The sequence below is a fragment of the Protomyctophum bolini genome (genome assembly GCF_963924005.1).
Source record: "Protomyctophum bolini genome assembly, chromosome: 18".
In the NCBI taxonomy this organism is placed as follows: Eukaryota; Metazoa; Chordata; class Actinopteri; order Myctophiformes; family Myctophidae; genus Protomyctophum; species Protomyctophum bolini.
This window is the reverse complement of record NC_137879.1, coordinates 14,925,041-14,946,955: the sequence shown is the minus strand read 5'-3', so window position 1 is coordinate 14,946,955 and position 21,915 is coordinate 14,925,041. Positions and strand designations below refer to the sequence as shown.

General features: G+C 47.8%; 1 protein-coding gene across 6 annotated transcripts in view; it reads right to left on the bottom strand.

Annotated features, from left to right (window-relative positions):
* Positions 1-20,362, bottom strand: part of LOC308332775 (RNA binding protein fox-1 homolog 3-like) — a gene marked incomplete at its 3' end in the record, with an annotated part of 53,881 nt that extends 33,519 nt beyond the window's left edge. Inside the window, exons 1-2 of one of the 6 annotated variants that reach the window (XM_080788854.1) lie at positions 20,078-20,362; positions 9,445-9,624 (exon numbers count right to left, since the gene is read on the bottom strand). In XM_080788854.1, the coding sequence (XP_080644980.1) occupies positions 9,445-9,624; positions 20,078-20,347 (450 nt within the window). In that variant the 5' untranslated portion in view covers positions 20,348-20,362. The remainder of the gene's footprint in view (positions 1-9,444; positions 9,625-20,077) is intronic. The other 5 variants (XM_080788858.1, XM_080788855.1, XM_080788856.1 and 2 more) reach the window with 5 other exon arrangements.
* Between the last annotated feature and the right edge of the window lie 1,553 nt (positions 20,363-21,915).

Below are 21,915 nucleotides of genomic sequence, written 5' to 3'. Positions count from 1 at the left end.
AACACGTTGCATCGCGGTGCATTGTGTGCTTGTGTCAGGGAATGGATTTAGGACCCAAACGCAGAGTTACTCAGATGCGTTGAAACAAGGTTTTAAAACAACTTCAAGACAAGACAACATAAAACAGTTCAATGGCAAATATTCAACCCTGCAGGTACTCACAAGCAAAGAAGCAAAACATAGAGAACCAGATATACAGGCAGAATAAAGTCACGAATGAGCAACACTAAATGTAGAACACTAAACACGGAGATATAGAGATTACAATACGGCAAGGAACACATTCAAACACTGTTTAAAAATTAAAACATGGACACAGGCCAACCTGACAGACAATTAAGGCACGATTGGCTTACAGGGACTAACAGGACACAGGTGGAAAAACTTAACTAATCACATATAAGGGACAAATGAAAACAGGAAAGACTAGACACATTACTACGAAAATAAAATGAACACAACAGTGAAGTAAAACCTAGGCACAGGACTGGACAAATATCACTATCTACAAAACAAAACACAAGTGGAATACAGATCCCGACGGATGGTAGAGGGGCTATTTTAGCTATTGGTAGTGCGATGAAGTAAATAGGGTTTAGGTGGGAGGCGGCTGACTTGCATCATTGTGACGTTACTGCAAACAGAATGCATTTCATATGGTATAATACTTTGGTACCTTCACTGTGGTTACTGTTGTCAGTGTGAAAGCAGGCACAGTAGTCTAAATACTACGCGGTTTATCAGTATAGTTCACGGTGGAGCTCGCACTACTCCAGGCCATAGCGGGGTCCCCACAGCGCACAACACAGCTGACTTGGTGGTGGGGCGTATGGTAATGCCCAGCCTCGTTCTCCACACTCTGTACTGTATACCCAGGCCTTGAATCCAGCACTTTATTTCAATAAATAAATAAACATGGTGCCGGCAGAGGAGCAAATGCAAGGTCACAATCACACAACATGCACCTCTGTGTGCACCAACAGCACCCTCGACTGAAGAGCAGAGGGTTAACATCGCTGTCTGGCACACGCACGCACACACACACACACACACACACACACACACACACACACACACACACACACACACACACACACACACACACACACACACACACACACACACACACACACACACACACACACACACACACACACACACACACACACACACACACACACACCAAGCCTACCTATTCACCCTGATGGGTGACAACACCCTGTTGTACAGTCACACACAGCGATCTATATATGTGCATAACCTGAATATAGCCACATATTGCAATGGTTGTGTCAGCTGAGAGAAAATGGGGTGTGCTTGTGTGTGTGCGCGTGTGTGTGTGCGTGTGTGTGCGTGTTACTTTGGTAGCTTGGGACTTTAGGGTTGCAGACAGCAGGAAGAATCAGCAGAGAGAGGAGCTGTCTGTCTGTCTGTCTGTCTGTGCCCGCGCGGAGACAGTCCCGAGGAGAAAGCCTCCACACGGCCCACTGAACAAGTCGTTTACAGCCGCTGCGCGCGCGGCCCCTCCCTTCCCATCTATACCTCTGTTTTGTCTCCACGCTTGTTTTTTATAGCTCTCATCCTCCTCCCCATGGATAGCCTTTGCAGGTTATACCTTTAGAGAGACAGAGAGAGAGACAACGTAATGTGCCTTTGAGGGTGGGATGAAACGGCAGAGCGTTCAATACAGCGGGCGTGCCGGCAGCATCAGATCATTAAGAATAGAGGCGAATGAATGCGGCCCTCCACTCAGCCTAATGAGCAGCATGACAGCTACCTTTAATTGTTGTCCACAATAGCTGCATTATTTCATTAGGACTAATTACCCTGTCAGGCCAAGCCCAGCACTAGCGCACGCATGCACACAAACAGACACATGCACAGACAGACACACACACGCACGCACACACACACACACACACACACACACACACAAACTCCACAAAGAAATGACAGAAAAAAATCTTCCCTGACTTTTGGTTTTTTACGAACTACACTGCAAAATTCTTAGTGTAACTTCAAGTAAGCAGAGAGTGTTAAGGGTCCAATTAAAACTCAGGATGTTGCTGTGTGTCCTCCACCCCCCGCCCCCCTTTCTTGATCTATCATTCGGTTTCAGGAAAAAAAACACCAGCTTGTCTTTTGGTACAGACCCCCCCCCCCCCCCACACACACACACACACTCTCTCTCTCTCTCACTCACTCGAGTTCACTCTCTCGTTCTTTTAACTTTTTCCTCTCTCGCTCTCTCTCTCTTGGCCGCTCTCTCTAGTTGTTTTGCCTTTACTTCTTCCCCTCTCTCTCTCTCCTCCCTCCCTCCCTCCCTCCGTACCCATATAGCACTGGGGCTGAGACAGCTGCATGTAGCAGAGGATACAGTCGTCTCCATTAGTCCAAATTAGAGCTTGTTTTCCAGCGGAGGAGAAAGAGGTGTAAATCAGCGTCTCCACCCCCCCCTCCACCCCCCTACAACACAGCAGCTTAACATGGCAGCGTCTGCACGGCACTCTGAGGGCAGCAGCGCTGAAGGGCTGCTCTGCACAAACACAGAGCGGAAACGCTGGCTGTTCACATTTACCTCTAATAGGCCTGGAGAGCTTGCATTCGTGTGTGCGCGCGCGTGCGTCTCTGTGTGTTTAATGGTAGAAAGACCTTTGACATCCATCGCTCCCGTTCCCCTCTATCCTAAACAAACACACCCTAATCACCTTTATAAACACACTCACGCCGGTAGCGAGGGGCGACGAAGGCAACGGAAACTAAGAGGCTTTGCTAACGGCCCCGCCGCTCGCTGGAAAATGGCTCCATTTTCCGCACCGATATTTTGATGTAAATTACCTGGTTTTGGATTATAATTACAAGTTGCCTCCTCAGAGGCGAAGCGCACAGGAGCAGGCTGTTGTGAGTACAATGGAGCCGTGTGGAATAATTGGGTGGGAGAATGAGAGTGTAGCCACGAAACACGAGACATTAAAAAAAGAATTCCCTTGCTTGGAATGCTGGGTACCTGGAAAGCTGGAAGCTTCTAGAAACAGGTGATTAGACAGGAGCAGGTATCATTAAAACTCCATTAGCACAAAACCCAACCCCCGGCGTTCACCACAAAAATGTACGTGCTCGCGCACGCGCACACTCTGCTGAGGTAGGTCACACTGTAAGTATTAGTGCATGCATGCATGCATGCGTGCGTGCGTGCGTGCGTGTGCACGTGTCGTGTGTGTGGCACGCACAGGTCTGAGCGTGCGAGTGAGTGCATGTGTATGTGTGTCTAATGACTCATTTAGGACCCCTACCTCTGGGAGTGTGACAGTAAGGACCCTCTTGCGGCTGCCTCACTAAGTGCCTGCTTATTAATTAAACATAGCTGGGGCTCAGGGGACAGCAGCAGTACTGCATATCAGGTTGTCAGTTTCACTCTGTGAGGGGCTAAATGAACAGGGCCCTTAAACCACTATAGCCCAGCTGGATCCAGTGGCACACCTTTTGGTTCCGTGCATCAGAAATAATTACATGGAATTTATGAACAGGGGCTAAACCCACAGATACTGACATGCGGTCAGACCGGGATTTGCTTCCCCGTTGTTTGAGAAGGAGTGCTATCGTGTACTTACTGTAAACTAAGCACATTAGCATTAGGGGCTGTGGCTAAGGGACTACCTGCAGTGCATGCTGGGAATTGTGGTTCCAGACCCTTTCTCGCGAAGTGATATTGGAGGTGCGATCGTAGATTAGAGATTTCAGCCACGTCTTGAGAATGAGAGAATTGAATCAGTGAACTGGTGCTGTGAATGCCAATTATCATTCTACCATTAAAACCCTCTTCCCCAGCCTAGTAATTTCCCTCCAAATGTGTTTTTCTAATTATGAATTAAACTCAAATAAGGTTGGGTAATGAACCCTCAGTTTTATTCCTTTCCCAAGGCCTTAGTTTTCCTTTTTTATGAATCTGTGTTGCAGCAACGAACCACACACAACACGAGGACTTTGTGATTCCGGACTTGGGGAGTGGATTCAGGGAGTATTACTGGGGATCATTGCGCAATTCAGAGAGAAAGACCTATTGAACTTCCCTTATATGGCTTTGTTTAATGCTGTGGTATTGCTTTTCTATTACGGCTTTTGCTGAAATGACACAAGATTCCATTTGCTGTAATGCCTTCGCCTATTGCCTTTGTTTGCATTGTGGTGGTAGTCTAGCGGAACCATAATGGCAGATTGAGCCGGTTGCTCAAAGGCCCATTTAAAGTGAATGGAGGAGAGAGTATCGCGGCAGCCTATTGTGGCGAAGGCTGAGCTAAGATGGAATCTGGACTGCAGTGCCACTGCTCTGCCCGCTGCCATTACTCGTCAAGGCCAGGCGATTAGCAGTGAAGAGGAGTTGTATATACGTGTATGTGTGTGTATGTGTGTGTGTGTGTGTGTGTGTGTGTCTGTGTGTGTGTGTGTGTGTGTGTGTGCATGCGTGCGTGCATGCGTGTGTGTAGTACGTGTGTGCGGCACGCGCACGCTCCTCTCCCAGGAGAAAAGCACCAAGTTGGACAAACTGCTAAACTGCTCCATTGAAGTGACACACAAACTCACATCACGAGTCACGAGTCGAGAAGTCAGCATTAGTTTCCAAACTTTGCCTTGGAAGCGCGGGGCAAACTTTTCTGGTGTTGCAGCTCTCCTGGGGCAGAGCGATTTGGGCCTTTCGTCTTTTGTGACCCCACTGTTAACAGGGTTGGACGCCCTCTGAGCATCGTTGATTGCAGTGAGTGCTACCAGATTGTCTGTCTCTTCTAATACGTTTCTCTTCTGTTCTCTGGCTTTCTCGCTGCCTTCTTTCTCCTGTCCCCCCACTCCTTTACTATACTGGTTGTCACTGGTTAATTGTGGTGTAGCGCTGGCTGCCTTGGAGACCTTCCTAAGTGACTGGGGATTGTTGGAAGGGAGTTAAGACTCGCAGTCCTCCACAGACACATGCACTCACTCTCTTGAGTTCTCTCACTTTCTCTCTCTCTCTCTCTCTCTCTCTCAAGCGAGTGAGTGAACAAACGTGCGCACGGACACACACACACACACACACACACACACACACACAGTCACACACACACACACACACACACACACACACACACACACACACACACACACACACACACACACACACACACACACACACACACACACACACACACACACACACACACACACACACACACACACACACACACACACACACACACACACACACACCACTCCTAACCGGAGCTGTCACCCTACACACACCTAATGAGGATAAACTCCCTTTTAACCGTGCTGAGGAATCCCATTAATTGTGTCTCCACTGACGGGACCCTTCCATCCCCCATCCGCTCCCCGCATCAAGGGCTCCGTGGCTGGGGAGAGGCAAAGGGACAGACTCCCTTTCTCTGGAACAAAGAGCCAGAGGGAACAGATGTTCCACTCCATTTGAGCAGGGGGATAAATCTCCAGCCTCCTATTATATTAAATGTTAGCGCCAGGGTTTATGCCGGTGAATTTGTGTGTGTGTGAGAGAGAGTACATGTGTGTGTGTGCACTCTAACATCAGTAAACACTCCAGCTACACCCTTGCTATATCTTAACAAGCTCGGCCGACCAAGACACACACACACACACACACACACACACACACACACACACACACACACACACACACACACACACACACACACACACACACACACACACAGGACTTGATTTCCATGATGTGTGCATCCAGAGGCATCTGGGAATAGGGCTTTCACTACCCTACTTGTTGTCCCATCCTACCACATTCTCTCTGCCTGTCGGCCTCTCTCTCCATCATCATCATCTTACATTCATTCTCTCTCTCTCTCTCTCTCTCTCTCTCTCTCTTGGCAATCAAACATGCAGAATCAGGCTAAGTTGTGTGTGTTGTTGTATATAGACCAGCAGAAAAGCCGCTGCGCTGGTGTTTTAAATATGTCACCGGATTTCATAAGCACGGCACACAGCAGTTCCATGTGTCGACGCCATCTAAACTTTCCAATTGGTACAGGGAGGGAGAGCATGCAGACATGTAGGGCGCTGAGGAGAGAAACGCTGCTGCAGTGTGATTATTTGGATAGCGAATCTAAAACAAATGGGGTTTCTGCAGTCGCACGCAAGGACTGGCAATACAAGATTTAGAGTGAGTGTGTACTCACTCTAAATCTTGTACTGCCAGTCCTTGCGTGCGACTGCAGTACAGGGGTGCACAAAAGGTCGCTCGTGACGTACCAGTAGATCACACAGCCTGTTCAGGTAGACCACATGCCCCTAATATACGATTAAAAAAGGCATCCGGTTACTTGAATTAAGGTGACTTGATTGACATCAAAAAGTGCCTGTCAGCTCAAACGTACAATGCAATACTTTGTTTTCAAGAGTGTTGCGCTCAAACATAAGTAGCCTAAATAAAACTAATTCCATTCCCCCCCCTCTTTTTCCCATTCCAAGAGCGTATTTCTTATTATGTATTGCCAGCGCCGCTATTACGGCTTTGTAAGTCGTAATAACTCGATAAAAAACTATAATATTTTTTGGGGTGGGTATAGATCTTGTTGAGCTGGTCAATTTGAAAGTAGCTCTCAGGTAAAAAAATAAAAAGTGTGGGCACCCCTGCAGTAGATACTCCCGGTCAAAATAATATTACTCAACTACAACTGAAAGTTATTTTGTCAAATGTAATACTTTTGAGTCAACAGCTTCACTGCATAACCCACTAAACATGCCTTAATTCACCTTAACATTAACTTACTCTATACCATACATATTGGACAACAATACATTTCATTCACTATAAAAAAGTTATATATATAGTGCCACTTTAAGTATTCAGTAGTAAGTATTTCCCCCCAAATTCAAAGACTTTCCAGAAATCTTCAAAAAGTATTAATATTTTTGAAAATAACAGATCTACACGTTTCCAAGATGAGGCGGGCTGTGAGCTTTTAGGGCAGCTATTTTCACTATATCCATCTATAAATGCACCACATCTCTGTCTGTCTGTATACGTATACAGTACGTGTGTACGTCTGTTATGCACGTAACACGAGTTACAAATTCGACACACACGTTCCACACCCCCACAGGGAGTGCAGTGCCAGGTGTCGAGTCCGTCGGACCCACGGTTGTCCAGCACCGCCACAAAAGGCCTCTGCCCGGGCTCTGGACAGGGCCTCTGCCCAGGCTCCATATATGGAGCCTGCAGGGCATATATAGTTCCATTGATCCACCTGCCACAATAGATTGATTGAAATAAACATGCACGCGGCCCACCCATCTGGCAACTGGCCACTTAACCCCAAGTAATAATGGTTAATTTGCAGCCTGTGAACCGGCCCCATGAACCCCATAAGTAATAATGGTTAATTTGCAGCCTGTGAACCGGCCCCATGAACCCCAAGTAATAATGGTTCATTTTCAGCCTGTGAACCGGCCCCATGAATCCCAAGTAATAATGGTTCATTTGCAGCCTGTGAACCGGCCCTATGAACCCCAAGTAATAATGGTTCATTTGCAGCCTGTGAACCGGCCCCATGAACCCCAAGTAATAATGGTTCATTTGCAGCCTGTGAACCAGCCCCATGAACCCCAAGTAATAATGGTTCATTTGCAGCCTGTGAACCAGCCCCATGAATCCCAAGTAATAATGGTTCATTTGCAGCCTGTGAACCGGCCCTATGAACCCCAAGTAATAATGGTTCATTTGCAGCCTGTGAACCGGCCCCATGAACCCCAAGTAATAATGGTTCATTTCCGGGACGGCCCGGGCACTATAGTCTCTATTCAGAGTTTATGAATTTCCATGACGTCACAACGCGGAAGCAGCACGTGTTGCCTAGTGACAGAGAAGTGTCCACCTGGTAAATATAATATGAGTGTTTTCATGCTGGATTCATAGAAATCACCGAAACATCTGGAGTTTGTGTGTTGAGTAACAGCTCTCAAGTAAACGTTGGTCCTTGCTGTCCCACACAGTCTGCAGCTCTCTGCCATATGCTGAGGTATTTTGCGCATACCAACAGAGGGCGTTTTGGAGACGTGCCTCCACAAACAGCCCAGCCCTCCCAGGACCAGTTAAGGGACGGGCACGGCAGATGAAACATTAATAAGACCCCTCTAATTTGGGTTGGGGGCCACCGAGAGGTAAAGGTGTTAATTATTTATGGCTTTCTATATAAAAAAGGTGCGAGTGGAGCATCCATCTTTAATGGGTACAGGACGGCCCCGAGTGCCACATGATGTAACGCAAGATCAAAGAGACTTGGTGATTAAACAAACACTTGTGTAATGGACTGTGTGTGTGTGTGTGTGTGTGTGTGTGTGTGTGTGTGTGTGTGTGTGTGTGTGCGTGCGTGTGAGAGACAGAGAGAGAGAGTGTGTGTGTATGTGCGTGTGAGAGAGAGAGAAAGAGAGAGAGTGTATGTGTGTGTGTGTGTGTGAGAGAGAGAGAGAGAGAGAGAGAGAGAACCAAGTGTGTATGACTGTAATATGACCATGCAGTGCCAGAGACTGTGTACAATACATTAGTTCCATTGATCCAGCTGCCACAATAGGTTGATTGAAATAAACATGCTCCAAAAACGCACGTGGCCCACCCATCTGGCAACTGGCCACTTAACGTGTTAAGTGGTCCGCGAACGCCTTCCAGATTTTCAAGTGGGCCCTGATCCAGAAAATGTCATGTCATGTCATGTCATGTCATGTCATGTCATGTCATGTCATGTCATGTCATGTCATGTCATGTCGACAATGACATTGAACCAGCATTGCTTACAAAGACTCGTCCATGCTTAATCTCTTATCCCTAAACTACTTGGCCTTCAACTAGCCGATCTACTAGCCGATCAACTAGCCGATCTACATCGACACGTTGTGAGCTTGTAGATTGGCTATTTTAACTGCCGTAATCAAAAATGTTTGTCAAAATAGCAAAAAAAAAAAAAAGGCTACATAGTTTAGGGATAAGGGGCTAAAATACAGCCCTCTGTGCTGAAAATAACTCTTCTGTGTAAGCCTACTGTTATGGTATACGTTCAGTACGATAATAATAAAGCATATTATTTGTGTACAGTATGTCTAAATAGCTAAACATGTGAAATGGTTCCACTGCGTCTGTGACACGCGGTCTGTTGCGAGGCGTTCTTCTACATCGCTGCGAGCTACGTGTTATTTTGACCGATTATGAGGAATCAGTGCGCTCCGGCGTGCGTGCACTCCGTTATGTCACGTGATGTCACATCATGATGCGTGATTTACGTCCGTGTCGGGAGACCTCAAACAGCAGATCTACAAGCTCACGAAACATCACACCGCGACGCGTTGTATAGGCTTGTAGATCGACTCTTTTGCTTTCCGCGGCACGACGCGGTATATAAATCTATATGCCCGCGGTGCGGCCTTTCATCTTACCCCAAACATTTGCCTGAGGTCCGGGTCTCGGAAACGGAAGGGGATGTTGGAGACGTGTAACCTCTTGGGCTGCTGCTTCTCCGACGAGTCGCTGGGCTGCAGGTGCAGCTGTTGGGTCACTTCTGTCTGTGCCACGTCCTCCGCCTGCCGGGTAGAAACACAGGGCGGGTTATACAGAGGCTATACTGCATCCACGCATGAAACACAGGGCGGGTTATACAGAGGCTATACTGCATCCACGCATGAAGGGGAGAAACACAGGGCGGGTTATACAGAGGCTATACTGCATCCACGCATGAAGGGGAGAAACACAGGGCGGGTTATACAGAAGCTATACTGCATCCACGCATGAAGTAACAATAACAAGAAAGAAAGTGTCTAGGTTAGACACGAGAGTGTTCAGTTTGAGCTCTTCTCTCTCTCTCTCTCTCTCTCTCTCTCTGCGATGGAAACTTTGAGGGAGAGAACAAGACACATGCAGAGGCTGGACAACAGAGAGAGTGATTGACAGAACAAGGAAATAAAATATTCATAAAGTACACGGTGAGGAAAATAAGTGGAACAAGGATGGGGAAGGGAGGGCAGAGCATATAGTGCTGGATCAAAAAGGGAGCTGTTCCAAAACTCTGTATCTCTCCCTTCGTGTAGCTACAGTAAGTGTATGGGTCAGGGATTTTTTTTTGGTACGTATAAGTGGAGAGATTCCCCTCTCCTGCTCCTGCAGCACCGTTATACGTGCCCCGGGAGATTAAGGAATCTGTCCGAGACGGAGCCCGAGACATATTTAACAACCTACGACACGTCTAGACCAAAGCATACATTATAGCAGGGCCTTGGGAGAGGCAGAGAGTGGGAGTGAATTTAGAAAGAGACAGAGAGAGAGAGAGAGAGAGAGAGAGAGGATGCGGCGGAGGGCCAGAGCGGGACGTGCGTGTGAGAGACAGCGATGGATAGATGGAGAGACAGAGAGGAGGACAAAGATTGAGACAGAGAGAGAGCGAGATAAGCATCCCTCCGCTCTGCACTCTCAGACCCCATGTGAACTTCTGTCCATCACGGCGGCAAAGTGTCAGTCCCCCCCCCCCCCCCCCCCCCCCCCGCACCTCCGCCGCCAATCCCCCACAACACCTTGCTGCAAACCGGGTGCCAGGGTGAGTGACGGCCCCTTTGAGGTGTCACCGCGACAACCTCAATTTAACCTCCCCCGTTATCGGAGTAGCGGCGATGACGTGGATGTCGTCGCCAGGGACCATTCGGCGGCGGGCCTGTGTGAGCAGAGCAGGGCAGAGGAGAGTGCACTGGCTTATGGGAAACGGAGTTCAGGGAGAGGACATGCAGCGGCCCATGACATCTCTGAAATGTTATAGCTAACGTTTCTGTGATGCTTTGTGCAATCGGCGAGAGAGAGAGAGAGAGAGAGAGATAGAGATAGAGAGAGAGAAAGAGAGAGAGAGAGAGAGAGAGAGATAGAGATAGAGGATGCGACAGACAGACAGACAGACAGACAGACAGACAGACAGACAGACAGACAGACAGACAGACAGACAGACAGACTGTGCGTGACAGAGACAAAAGAACACATCGTGCTTTGTGGAAGACAAGTGACTGTTCTAGTGATACTTCTGTCTGCATCTGTCTCAAACGCCTAAACAGAAAAAAGTGGAACAAAAACAAATGCCCACCCAGAGAGAGAGGGAGAGAGAGAGGGAAGGAGGGAGGGAGGGAGAGAAGGAGGGAGAGAGAGAGAGAGAGAGAGGGAAGGAGGGAGGGAGGGAGGGAGAGAAGGAGGGAGGGAGGGAAGGAAGGAGGGAGGGAGGGGGGCAGAGCCAAAGGAGTTCATGTACATAATGAATTAGACTAACATGAGGACGGAGGGATGGAGAGATGATGTCAGCTAAACTTGCCATGCAGGGTTTAGCGCGATCAATGAGAGAGAACTGCTGAAGGCAGCGACATTTACAGAGAGAGAGAGAGGGGGGGGGGGGGGGGGGAGTTGAGACATGGTGGGAGAGAGATGGAGAGAGATGGAGAGAGAGGAGGGGAGCAGGAGAAAGGAGGTGGAAAGGGGAGAGGAGTGGCGGATGAAGGTAGAGACAGGAAAAAACAAAGAGAGAGAGAGAGAGAGAGTTCAGAGAGCCATGCAGGCTAAGTGCTGATTGAAGAGAGAACAGTAGAAAATGGAGAGACAGAGAAGTGAGGATAATGGCATTACATCACACACACACACACACACACACACACACATACCCCCGTGCACGCAGGCACACACACGTGCACGCAGGCAGACGCAGGCACACGCACGCAGGCACACGCGCACGCACGCAGGCACGCACGCACACAAGCTGAATAGGCGTGGATTCCACTGAACTGCACGGCAAATATCAGCTGTGTGTCTCTGTGTGTGTGTGTGTGTGGTGCGCGTGTGCATGTGTGTGTGTGTTTAACAGTAAAGTGGCCATATCAATCACTGGAGGATGGCAGACACTGGGACCCTGTTATGATAAAGCACACACTGAGGCACTTAGTCCCCCACCGACCTTCTGTCCCCACACACACACACGCACACACACACACACACACACACACACACACACACACACACACACACACACACACAGAGAAAGACTATATACGGCCATGGGACTTAGGTACACTAGTTCAGATGGATGATTCCAGACGGAGGGGTAATTGTCCCTCCTGTCCCCCCATCCTAAGCCCTGTTTGGGGGGTAAAGGTTGTTAGGACAGACCCAGGACTGACCGGAGCTCTGGCTCTCTGCTTCATTACTCATAGCGCTGGCACTGCAAACACAACACCACACACACACACACACACACACACACACACACACACACACACACACACACACACACACACACACACACACACACACACACACACACACACACACACACACACACACACACACACACACACACACACACACACACACACACACACACACACACACACACAGAGTTGCATCTGGCTCGCAGGTGCACACAAGAGGGAATACTTTGGAGGTGGATGGAAGACCCCCTCTGCACCTGAATTCTGAACTCCACCCGGAGGGGGGGGGGGGATGGCAGTAGCCCATGGGAGGTCATAGCGGCGGCCTGGGAGCCAGAATGTTCCCGGTTCAATCCCATCTCCCAGGCTATACGGGCTACAACTCAAGTGTCCTTGAGCAAAAACCAGCTGATTGTGTGCGCACAGTGGTCTGAACCTTTGGGCGTGTGAATGTGTATATAGTATACGGTGAAAGTTAGTTGGAAAGACCAGAAAAGGCGCTAGATAAATAACCATTTAACACTTCTTTTGCTGGGGAATTCTTCAAAATAATGGCGCCATAGAGTGCCAGCCGATGACGATGAGGCAGGTTTTACTCTGAAAAGCCCCGCCTTCCGTTACCCCCCAAAACCGGTATAGGCACAATCTTCTGTTACTACCTCACGCTGGTACATCTATTCTAAAGTCTCTCTAGAAGCGTTTATATTCCAAACGAGATGTTTCCTGAAGTGAAGACATTGCTCTTTTGGAGAGCACCCTAGATTTTATGAGACATTTTAATCGGGCCGTAAATAAGGAAGTGAACAGCAGTGTGCATGCATGAAACACAAGGAGTATGCTGAAAAAGTTAAGGCCAACCAAAAAAAGAAATAATAAAAAAAATATTTCCTTTATATCAATAAAAAAGAGCTAAAGATGCCTATACACGTTCACGGCACCCCGTTGTTTTGATTCTAAAGCCGTGTATACACATCCTTTCCTCAGCATAAGTATAGTGTTAACTCTCAACTTGTGCATGCAGCCCATAACCATGAAACACCAGCATTGCCGATCGGCCATTTTCCTGCGAAAACTTCCCCCACAGAAAGGAGACTAGCATGGAGCCCTGAGGGACGCCGCTCAACCATATTGGGTTTAAGTGGTTTTAATCACTGTTGTTGCCGTCTCAACGGGGCTTCACGTGCCCACATTAAACAAAGGAAACAGAACCACACCCCCTGGCATTACATCCCCAATCATGGTGAGAAAACATTGACGGGGAAAAGAAAAGTAAGAATCCTCAGAAATGGCTCACGGAGGCGGGCGGGGGGGGAAGGGAAAGCCCTTCCAAGGGTGGACAAGCACGCCATAGATAGATGCAGAGTGGGCTGAAAACATAATGGCATGAATTACACCAGAGCATATACCGTATAGTCAAGACTGTGATTAAATGCTTCTCAAATCTAAAGGGTACCGTATTATTATTAGATATTTTCCTTCATCTCTCACCCCCCCATTCAGCCTTTTATCTCTCCTGCCCCACAGCTAAGGCGCCCGCTCCTCGGAGAGCATGCCTGCGCACCGTTAGCCCTTTTAATTTGTGTTAATTGCATGTTAATTGCGCCACCAGCCAGCGTGCACCACATCTGTCTTGAATGGCACAACAGAGGCGGCCGGGGGAAGATGTGCGGAGCAGAGGTGGAGGAGGTGGGGGGTAATTAAAAAGTAACCCGCTCTTTGTGTCATGGAAGGGAGGGAGGGAGGGAGGGAGGGAGGGAGGGAAGGAAGGAAGGAAGCGGGTTTGAGGGTCCAGAGATAAAAGTGACTGAACATGAGCAGTGATTAGAAGCCGCTGCAGTGGGAGGAGAGTTTGCATGGCGTGGTTGAAATGGGCCACGTTATCACAAGGCCAGGAGTCGCGTGCAGCGCATGATGCCGCAGATAAACACAGCAAATGCATTTTATACATTAAATTCAGTCCACGTTGCCTTTTATTTTTTACTCGACGGAGCCGTGATCCATATCCCTGTGGCTCAGCCTCACACGAGGCGTATATTTACAAAAAACAACATGCCGTGTAATACGTACTGTACGCATTAAAACGTGTTCGATGGTACACGGTGGAAAGTATATGTGCCGGCGGTTGTTTTTCTGCACAGCTGGAGATGACGGGGCGTTGTATTGGACAGCCCAGGAAGTAGCTGTAGTGTTTCATTAGGCTCAGTGACGTGGCTACGGAACGGAATGGAATGGCCATTGGCTTAGCTTTTATGACTAGGACAGTATATGCCTGGAGAATACACCTATAACTAGGACAGTATGCCTGGAAAATACACCTATAACCAGGACAGTATGCCTGGAAAATACACCTATAACTAGGACAGTATGCCTGGAAAATACACCTATAACTAGGACAGTATGCCTGTAAAATACACCTATAACTAGGACAGTATGGCTGGAAAATACACCTATAACTAGGACAGTATGCCTGTAAAATACACCTATAACTAGGACAGTATGGCTGGAAAATACACCTATAACTAGGACAGTATGCCTGTAAAATACACCTAACTAGGACAGTATGCCTGGAAAATACACCTAACTAGGACAGTATGCCTGGAAAATACACCTAACTAGGACAGTATGCCTGGAAAATACACCTATAACCAGGACAGTATGCCTGGAAAATACACCTATAACTAGGACAGTATGGAAAATACACCTATAACTAGGACAGTATGGAGAATACACCTATAACTAGGACAGTATGCCTGGAAAATACACCTATAACTAGGACAGTATGGAAAATACACCTATAACTAGGACAGTATGGAGAATACACCTATAACTAGGACAGTATGCCTGGAGAATACACCTATAACTAGGACAGTATGCCTGGAGAATACACCTATAACTAGGACAGTATGGAAAATACACCTATAACTAGGACAGTATGCCTGGAGAATACAACAATGACTTATACCAATTTAACACGAATAAGCTTAAACACTTGAACCCCAGCAGCATCCATCCAGGGACATGACATTAGTCAAAAATAGCAGATCTATAAGCTCATCGGCTACTTTTGCTGAAGACCGAAAAATGCGGCCAAACTAACCCTCTAAAACATCAGGAGTTTAAGTGGTTAACAAGTCTACTCAGCCGTGATGAAAGAACTAACCCCTCCAACCTGTGTGTGACGTGTGCGCGTGCATGAATGCGTGTGTGTGTGTGTGTGTGTGTGTGTGTGTGTGCGCGTGCGTTCTATGCCTTCCTCATCCATGGTGTGTGAGCAGCCAGGCAGCAAAAGGAAATAATTACATGAACATTATCATACACAACCAGCCCAGGCTTCCTCTCCGCTGTCACCACGGTAACACTGTGACAGTGTGTGTGCGTGTGCGTGTGCGTGCATGTGTGCGTGTGCACGTGTGCGCGTGTGCGTGCGTGCGTGAAGAGGAATCTGCTGTGAACTATGACAATGCACCGAATCTCCCTTATAATGTCAGTTAACTTCTCTGGCACACCACATGCACGCACACGCACACAGTCCCGCATCTCTATCTCCGCCGTAAAAAAATAAAAGAGCTAGATCCCCAAATGTGTTAGCTGTGTGTGTGTGTGTGTGTGTGTGTGTGTGTGTGTGTGTGTGTGTGTGTGTGTGTGTGTGTTTATGCGTGTGCGTGTGTGTGTGTGTGTGTGTGTGTGTGTGCGTGTGTGAGAAAAAGAGAGTTGCTGCGCTCAGCACAGTTCCTGCATGTGGCCTGCCTCCTCAGGCCTATAATAGAAACCAGATGGGAGCTTTGCCAGACAGGTAGATTACACACGATTAGAACATTACAGAACCCCTCTCTCACCAGGGAACCAGGGATTATAGAACTGTGTCCCACTGTGTGTCTCTCTCTCTCTCTCTCTCTCACACACCTATACACGCACACACACACACATGCACACGCACACGCACACGCACACACCGTGCACCTGCACAGGGAGCCCTGCAGGCACATTTGTTTGAACGTTGCTTGGGTAAATAATATGCAGCACAAAATGATGCTGAAGGTTTTCAACCTGTTAAAGACCTGAGGCCGGTTCTACAAATGCCTCCTACATCAGTCGTTGCATGTGCCGTGCTGTGAGCTTGTACATCTGCTATGTGAGCTTGTACATCTGCTATGTTTGAATAGCCAGCAGCGCTAAAATAGAAAAAGACCACGGTTTTAATGGGTTAACAGAAGGGATGCCTCATAGATCAGTACAGTCCTGTTTTCTGTTAGATATACATACAGTACACATTTGGCGTTACAATAACACGATTTTACCATGAAGAGGTTAAGCGAGGGAAAAAGAAAATATGTATATTCACATTTAAACCAGAGTTTTACAGGTATTTCGTGCCATGATACATACATACATTTTCACCAGTTTTTTGTATTTTAGTCAGGTTTCTTCGTGTGACAAACACTGCTTCTTATTACAAGTTAATTGGTGGCATATCTGCTATACAGTATGCTGACAGTACAGGGATGGTCGCTTCACTATATGTATCGGCTTTTGAAAAATTCTCATCCCCCCCCTCCAAAAGCTGCTAAAAACAGTACAGTATGTCACAATCCTGGTGACAGCTGTTTAGACGGCCTACTTCAGAAAGAGAGAGAGAGAGGGGGAGAGAGCGATAACAATATGGAAATAATAATAACACGAACAGTACAGTACAGTGCCAGCAGGTTGATTGAAAGCGGCTGTCGAGTGCTGCGAGTGCGTTTGCCGGGTCTACCTGCCAGGTGAACGCGTATGGGAGATATGTACGGCGTGCAAGAGGAAAAAATACAATATAAACTAAAAAAATAATAAAGGAGGACAACTCAAGGTTAATACAGGTTAACAATGCAAGTCTTGTCCCAGCAGCCTCTGCTGCAGTACGTCTGGCTGTTCTAAGGCCACCCTGGAAGTCTGTATACTCCTCTACCATACTGGATATAATAGTCTCTGTCGGGTGGAGAAACCTCACAATAAGAGGTTGGTTTCTCCACCCGACAGAGGAAAAGCAAACCGATTTGGACATCGGTTCCTTTTTCACAATTCAAACTCAAAAACAACTAAAGTATAGCAGACCGAAAAGCTCGAATTGCATCGCTTCGGGCCGCGCTTTCCAGCTTGAGGATTCTGCTCCGTATGGTGCTTATGTGCCGACGCCGTATAGCATGATGGAGTGGGCCGCTAATTTACCAACAAAGTTTAGAAACGGACATGAGAGGTTTCCGCCCGACAGCAACGATATCCAAACCACCACCCCCCCCCCCCCCTCTCTCTCTCTCTCTCTGTGTGTCATCCTCCAATAACTATCTGTGCTCAGTCCTCTGCAGTTCTCCTGACAGTACCAGTTACAGCCTGTGACAAACTCCACAGTGTGTGTTAAAACACTTGCAGTATAATGCTGACTCTCTCCGTGCATTCTCTCTCTATCTCTCTCTCTCTCTCTCTCTCTGGACTATAGCGCCGCTCCCCCCCCCATCACTGTCTATATATACTACTGTACCCTAGTCCAATCTGATTGGCCATGACAGTTTGAAGGCTCTTCAACTAGCGGTGACATGCGGCTGTGCAGCTAATAACTAGCGCCGTGGATATCCTGAGCGATGCGTGTGTGTGTGTGTGTGTGTGTGTGTGTGTGTGTGTCTGTGTGTGTGTGTGTGTGTGTGTGTCTGTGTGTGTGTGTGTGTGTGTGTGTGTGTGTGTGTGTGTGTGTGTGTGTGTGTGTCTGTGTGTGTGTGTGTGTGTGTGTGTGTGTGGTGAAATAGAGTACGTGCTGAAATACAGGTGAAATAGTCTACTGCTCATTTGTGAGCGATATTCTGCCGCCATAGTCTGCCACCCTGCTGCGAATGCTGTGTGTGTGTGTGTGTGTGTGTGTGTGTGTGTGCGTGTCTGTGTGTGTGTGTGTGTGTGTGTGTGTGTGTGTGTGTGTGTGTGTGTGTGTGTGTGTGTGTGTGTGTGTGTGTGTGTGTGTGTGTGGCTGTGTGCGACTGTGTGAGAGAGAGAGAGAGCTCCTATGCATGGACTCGGTGATGCCCGTGAGAGAAAGCCTAGCTGTCTTCTAGAAAACTCTAAAGCATCTTTATAATCCTTCCCAATTTTCTCCCTCACTCCATCTCTCTCTCTTTCTCTCTCTCTCTCTCTCTGTATCGTTCTCTCTTTCTCTCTCTCACATGCATTTTCCAAGATTCTTTTTTGTAAGCCTTTCATGTTGTGTGAAGTGTGCTGTGAAAAAGTCTTCAGAAACGCAGTCAGAGACAGAGAGAATGTGTCTGTGTGTGTGTGTGTGTCCGCGTACATGCGTGCATGCTCCGTGCATGTGTGTGCGTGTGTGTGTGTGCGTGCGTGTGTTGTTAGAGGGGTTCAGACGGTTCATTCCTCAGAGCATACCACCCACCCACTCCAGGAGCGCACGATGCCAACCAGTGACCTACATCAGTCTGAGCAGAATGCTACAATATTAAAGGTGGACTGTGATGCTAAGAGGGAAGCGGCCTCTGAAATATACATCAGATAAATGATGAGAAAGACTTAAAAGTCAAAGACTGCCATTAAAAGTGGTGGAAGAAGTACTTGGTAAATCTTATATAAAAAAAGGAAAGGAGAAAAAAAAGGGCAAAAGTAGCAATAACACGTTGTAGAAACTAGACCAGTGCCCGGCTGTAGAGCACCGAGTCGGTAACGGTGGAAGTTGGAGATCCATGCCACACCCGGCTATGCAATACCTGTTGTATCCATGTGAGAGTATCTGTCTGTCTGTCTCCCTTTATGCCCATATATGGAGTTTTCATTATCTCTGTGTCCCTTTATTCATATGGAGTTCTGTCAGGCATGCCTAAATATGAAGTGTTGTGATGTCAGAACAGGCCAGCTCCATATATGGAGATGTCAGAACGTATAACAGAGTTACATGGATTACAGATGTACGTACGTAGGTATATTTATGCACGCACGCACGCACGCACGCACGCACGCACTTGCAGTATGAAGTTTCGGAACGCCGCGGTGGTGGAATTTTAAAAACACAAACGATGGGACTATTTTCAGGCGGGTTTGCATGAAATGGAGGTACAATTACGCCGGAGTGATTCTTCAAAGGTTAGTGAAAAGACCGGCAGGGAACGGGAGTTAGAGATTAATTTATAACGCAGTCAACGTGTTAAGTACAGCAGACATTCACAACTCAATTCTTCATCTCTCTGTTTCTTTGCTTCCTCCTCTCTCGCTCCTTGCTGCCCGTCTGTCTGTAATTTAAGCCCAGATGTAATCTCTTTCCTCTCTCTGTCTCCATCCGTTTGTCCGTCCGTCCGTCCGTCCGACCCCCTCTCTCCATTAAGGCTGAGGTCTGGCACATCCGTCCAGACAGTGGAGGGAGAGCGAGAAACAAATTACATTTAAAACCTCCAAATTGAAAAGATGGCAGCAGGGGAGAGAGAGCCCTCTCTTCTCTTCTCTCTCTCTCGGCTTCACTCTCTCTCGCTTTCACTCTCTCTCTGTTGCCTTCACTCTAACCTCTGTCTCCTGTCTCGTTTAGAATACCCCAACATTTCTTTTTTTCCCCCTTTTCTGGCAAATGACAGGGGGGTATATGTAGGCTAAAAATAAATGAAAGAGCGAGAGAGAGAGAGAGAGAGATAGAGGGGGGGAGGGAGAAAGTACAGCAGCAAAATAAGCAGATCTACAAGCTCTTTCGAACTTGTGGATTGCTGCTTTTGTGTGATGCTGTAGCATGCATGATCAAGTAAAACAAAAAAAATACTGTATATATGGAGATAGTGTGTGCGTGTGTGCGTGCGTATACAACCAACACGTGCACACACCCCACCCATACATGCACACGCATAGACACCGACGGGGGTGCATGACTCACCGTTACTGTGGTGGCGGTGAGCGCGGGCGTGTTGTTGTCGCTGCCCGGCTGGTGCTCGCTCTGCTGCTGCTGCGTGTGTGTGGGCGTGTACAGTGTCAGGGCGTGCTCGGCCACCGTGCTCTGGACGCCCGTGTAGTCGGCCGGCGGGTGGGGGTGGGGCGCCGCGTACTCGGCGGGGATGCCGTTCTGCGGCGGCGGAGGGTACTGGGCGGGGGGGTAGGGCTGCGCCATGGCTTCAGGGGGGGCTGGGGCCTCTTGGTTACCCTGCGGAGGGAGAGATGGGACAACAGGGCAGCGGGTTTTATAACTCTTTCATGTCAAGGACCTCCAAATGGACACTCATTTGAAAATATAATATGCCAAGGACCCCCATAAGAGAAGACTTTTATGGCTCTAGCAGTGATTCTCAACCATTTTCATTTCAAGGACCCCCAGGTTTGACCTGAATTAGGCTACGGTCTCCCATTTAATGGCATTTCTATCTCTGGGACCCCAATGCATATTGTAAAATATATCTATATCTCTGGGACCCCAATGCATATTGTAAAATATATTGTAAAGTTAATTTAACTCTGAGAGTGTCCAAATGGACCTGTAGGTTGTTTTTAATTCATGACAATCTTTTTGTTTTTCCTGAATGTTTTTCTGAAATGTTGTGAAATAATAATATATTGTGGCGAAGGCTTGAAAATAGCCAATGAAGCTCACAAAGGGGGACTGCTATTTTCCATAAAAAACCTTCCCCAAAATAGAGAGAGGTAGAGAGAGAGAGAGAGAGAGAGAGAGAGAGAGACGTGACAACAGGTTAAGCGAGCTCACATTTGCGGTTATTGTTTTAGACAACGTGCGGATGCGGCGAGGGATTGAGTTTGAAAGAGGAGATGAGTAAGTAGAGATATGAGAGAGAGAGGGAGGGAGGTAGAGAGAGAGAGAGAGAAGGTGACAAGGGAATGCCGTGACAAGGGAGAAGAGGTGAAAGGAAGGAAGGGAGACGGGAAGGCGAGTCAGTTAACCTGTCTATTTCAATTGAGTTGAATTAACACCTGCGGTTCAGCCATAAAAATCTCACCAGTGCCCGAGAATGGGAGATGACACTTGCAATCATCAAGCTGCCTGTCTACCCCTCAATAAAATGCCAGGAGAGACACTCACAATCTAATAAGAACACACCTGCATGCAACCTGTGCGCACGTGTGTGACCACTGTGCGCGTGCGTGCGTGCGTGTGTGGGTGTTGTCATCCTCCGAACATGGGCAGAAGTTTATCAGCATTATTTGTGACTCTTTGATCACCGCGAGACGCTCTCCCTCCCTACCCCCGCCCACACACACACACACACATTCTCGCACGTACGCAATGGACACGAAAATGCACTCAAACACACAGCCACACACACAAATGGGGAAATACAACATGTAAACCACAAGATGGCAACGTAAACTGCTGCCTTTGTAAGAGTTGAGCAAAAGATAAATGAAATGATACAGCGTATACATAAATTATTATAAACCTGTGTCCGACATGAACAACAACGCCAACGTCTCTCTCTCTTGTCATTGGCCTGTGAGTCTGTGGTGCTCAGGCTAAGTCCTTCCTCTCTATTAAAAGGAGAATCATTTCCCTATGTCCTCTTAGTCTCACCTCTTCTACTCTGCCTCTGTCCGTTTGCTCATTCCTGGCGTATCCTCTCTCCAATTTGCGCGCTTGTCAGATAATCATTTTCTCCAACCAATGATGATGAATTCATCCGACACATTAGCGCTCGTCCCCCCCAACCCCCCCCTCCGCCGCAGTGTTCC